The 2,786-nt window shown below is 67.4% G+C and overlaps 1 protein-coding gene across 1 annotated transcript in view; it reads right to left on the bottom strand.

The window, feature by feature from the left end:
* Positions 1–6: 6 nt before the first annotated feature.
* The window catches only part of MKNK2 (MAPK interacting serine/threonine kinase 2), a 7,884-nt gene continuing 5,104 nt past the window's right edge, over positions 7–2,786 (bottom strand). The window contains exons 10-12 of the mRNA XM_077760676.1: positions 2,413–2,577; positions 1,703–1,746; positions 7–1,392 (exon numbers count right to left, since the gene is read on the bottom strand). Coding sequence (XP_077616802.1) covers positions 1,158–1,392; positions 1,703–1,746; positions 2,413–2,577 — 444 coding nt within the window. The 3' untranslated portion in view covers positions 7–1,157. The remainder of the gene's footprint in view (positions 1,393–1,702; positions 1,747–2,412; positions 2,578–2,786) is intronic.

The following is a 2,786-nucleotide window of genomic DNA, read 5'->3' on the forward strand; positions in this document are numbered from 1 at the left end:
GACCCCGGGGCCGGGCTGCCCTCACGGGGCGCTGCGGGCCCCCCAGCCCCCGGCCGAAGCTCGGGACACGGCGAAAAGGGGAGCCTGTATTGCATAGTGTTTCCCACCCGAGGGAAGAAGGGGGTCACTCGTCTGACCCTGGCGCTGAGGTGGGTGGAGGCGGGCGCGGCGGTTCCTGGGTGCCCGGGGGGAGCGGTAGCCGTGTTCCTGAAGGTGGGCCGCGTGGCCCTGGGGGGCGGGGGGCTCAGCAGGACCCCTGGCTGGGCCCTGGCTCTGAGGCGGCGGCAGGGGGCGCTCACGGAGCTTCCTCACCAGACCCGAGCGGCGACGGCGAGGGGCAGGACGTGGCCATGGTCAGACTGAGCCCTGAGAAGGGGCACTCCGGTGCCCGGGGTGGGGGTCCAAGGGACCCCCACGTTGGCTGACGGGCGCCTGTCCAACCCCTCCCACTTCCTCTGGCACTGCCCTCCTGCGTGGGCGGGGTCCCCGTGGAGAGGGCAGGGGAGGGCGCAGGGAGAGCTGCAGCTTAAGGTCAAGGTCCGAGGGAGCCCCGATTGTCAGTCAGACGGGGGGTCCGGCGGGCGGCCGTGTATCCCACCTGCCTGCACCCAGACCCCCTCTAGACACAAGGGAGACCTGAGGAGCCCATGCCCTCCAAGCGACCAGGCTGCTTCCGGGTGAGGGATGGAAGAGGTGCCGTGTCACCCCGGGGAGACGTGGGGGTGGCCCGTCCCTGAAAACACTGTGAGGGCTGGGGGAGGGGTGCGCTTCTGTGCCCCCAGCTCTGGAAGGCGCTCGCGCCCTCCTCTCCTGAGTCACATCTGGGCGGGGCGGGCGTGGGGGCCCTTCACAGTACAGGTGAGCATCTGAGACTGGGGGCAGGGACGGGACAAGCCCAGCGACAAAGCCTCCATCCTCCCCCCAGGCGCCTGCTTTGCTTTTAACACCTTTAAAGGGAAAAAAAAACGAGGGTGAGACAGAAAAAAGAAAAAAACCCAACAGCAAAAACCTCATATAAAAAGGGCCCCCCCAACTGAGCTTAGCGCCTTGGGGACCAGCCAGGGCAGGGTGGCCTGCTGGTCACCGGCTGGCAATAGCTTAAAAAACTCTTTAGATTTGATGGGGGGGGGTGACCTATGTACAGAGGAAGGGGAGGGTCACGCGTGGTCTCCCACCAGGACCACAGGGGCCGAGGACAGGCTGGCTCGCTGTCGCCGCTGGGCCAGCCTGCTCTGGGAGGGTGGGGACAGCCGCAGACAGCGGGCGGCGCGGACGACCACGGGCTGGCCCTGCTCCGCCTCCTCGGCCGCGTCCTCCTCCCGCTGCGCCAGCTGCCGGTTCATGGCGATGGCCTCGGCCGCAAACGACGTGAGCTCTTTGGCACAGCTGTTCCTGGGGACGGGGCGGTTACCAAGGAGGTGAGGGTGGCTGCGGGGACCCCCTGGGATCCCTGGAGCCCGTGCAATACCTCGGGGGGAGGGGGCCGCAGGTCCCAGGCGCGCTGAGCCTCCCTGGGCACCAGGACCCCTGCGAGCAACCCAATGCGTCACCACCGCTAGTACAAGGACGCCCAAGCGCTTAGATGGCTTCCCCAGCGCCCCCCAATTTAAAGACGGCTTGTAGTTTTAAACATCTTAACATTAACCGCTCCCGACTTGGGGTCCCCCCGACTCCAGGGCCCAAGACCCCCCGCGGGCCTCACCTCTGCAGGACCATGGGAGTGGGCAGGGTGTTCTCTGGAGCACACTGTACGGACAGGGGAGAGGAGAAGCTGAAGAGCAGAGCCCAGCTGCCTCCCGGGGGCCCCACTGGCAGCGACCGAGGTGAAGGGGGTGTGTCTGCTGGAGCCCAGCCAGGCCGGGGGAAGGGAAGGGGGAGCAGAAGCCCAGAGCGGCTCTCTAGACCCCGCCCTGCCCCTCTCTCGCCCCCCAGGGCCTCCCGCTGCTCCAGAAGGGGACGGAAGCCCCTCCAGCAGCTCGCCTTGCGACCAGGGCTGCCTGTGGACCCCCAGTGCCAGCTTCTACATTCAAGACTCTTGCACGTGTGCCCTCCCTGCCCTGGGCTGGCAGCCTGGCGCTTCCCGGCCCCGTGGGGACAGGGAGCAGGTCTGCCACCTGCCCCAAAGCTGGATGACCTCAGCCTGCTCCCCGTGCCGGGCAGGAAGATGCCTGATGCCTCCAAGCACGGGCTCAAGCGATTTCTGCAGCCGGGGCCCCAGCCGGAAGCAGGTGGTGGGTCTGACCACAGCGCCCCAGCTCCCGCGGGGGCCCCCAGGCCGGGCCCCAGGCCCACACTGCATCCGGGGGTGTTGATGCTGGCTTGCACAGGGGTGCTCCCGCTCCTGCTGAAAGTCCCTTCCTTCCCCATGGGAGGCGGGCCGGAGGCAGGAGGTCCCCAGCAACGCTCACTCACCCCCTGCACCCAGGGGTGCTGCAGGACTTGGGCGGCGCTCAGCCTCTGCTTGGCGTCGCGGACGAGAAGCTTTGAGATGAGGTCTTTGGCAGCGAAGGAGATGTGGGCCCAGTCCTTCTCCGGAAACTCGTACTTGCCCTCCTGGATGCTCTCAAACAGCATATTCTGTGGGGGAGGGGCACAGGGGTGAAAGATCGGCTGCAGAGCAACTTAGCCCAACACCCACACCGGCCCGACACAGCAGGGGACACCGTGACACTGCTCTGTACCGGGCTGCCGTGGGCCCCAGATTCAGCCATGCAGCCTGACCCGGGACCTGGACAGACTGGTCCCCAGACAATGGGGGGCGGGGGGAGGGGGCCTGAGATCCGCTG

This window comes from Crocuta crocuta, unplaced genomic scaffold (genome assembly GCF_008692635.1).
Source record: "Crocuta crocuta isolate KB4526 unplaced genomic scaffold, BGI_CrCroc_1.0 scaffold443, whole genome shotgun sequence".
NCBI lineage: Eukaryota > Metazoa > Chordata > Mammalia > Carnivora > Hyaenidae > Crocuta > Crocuta crocuta.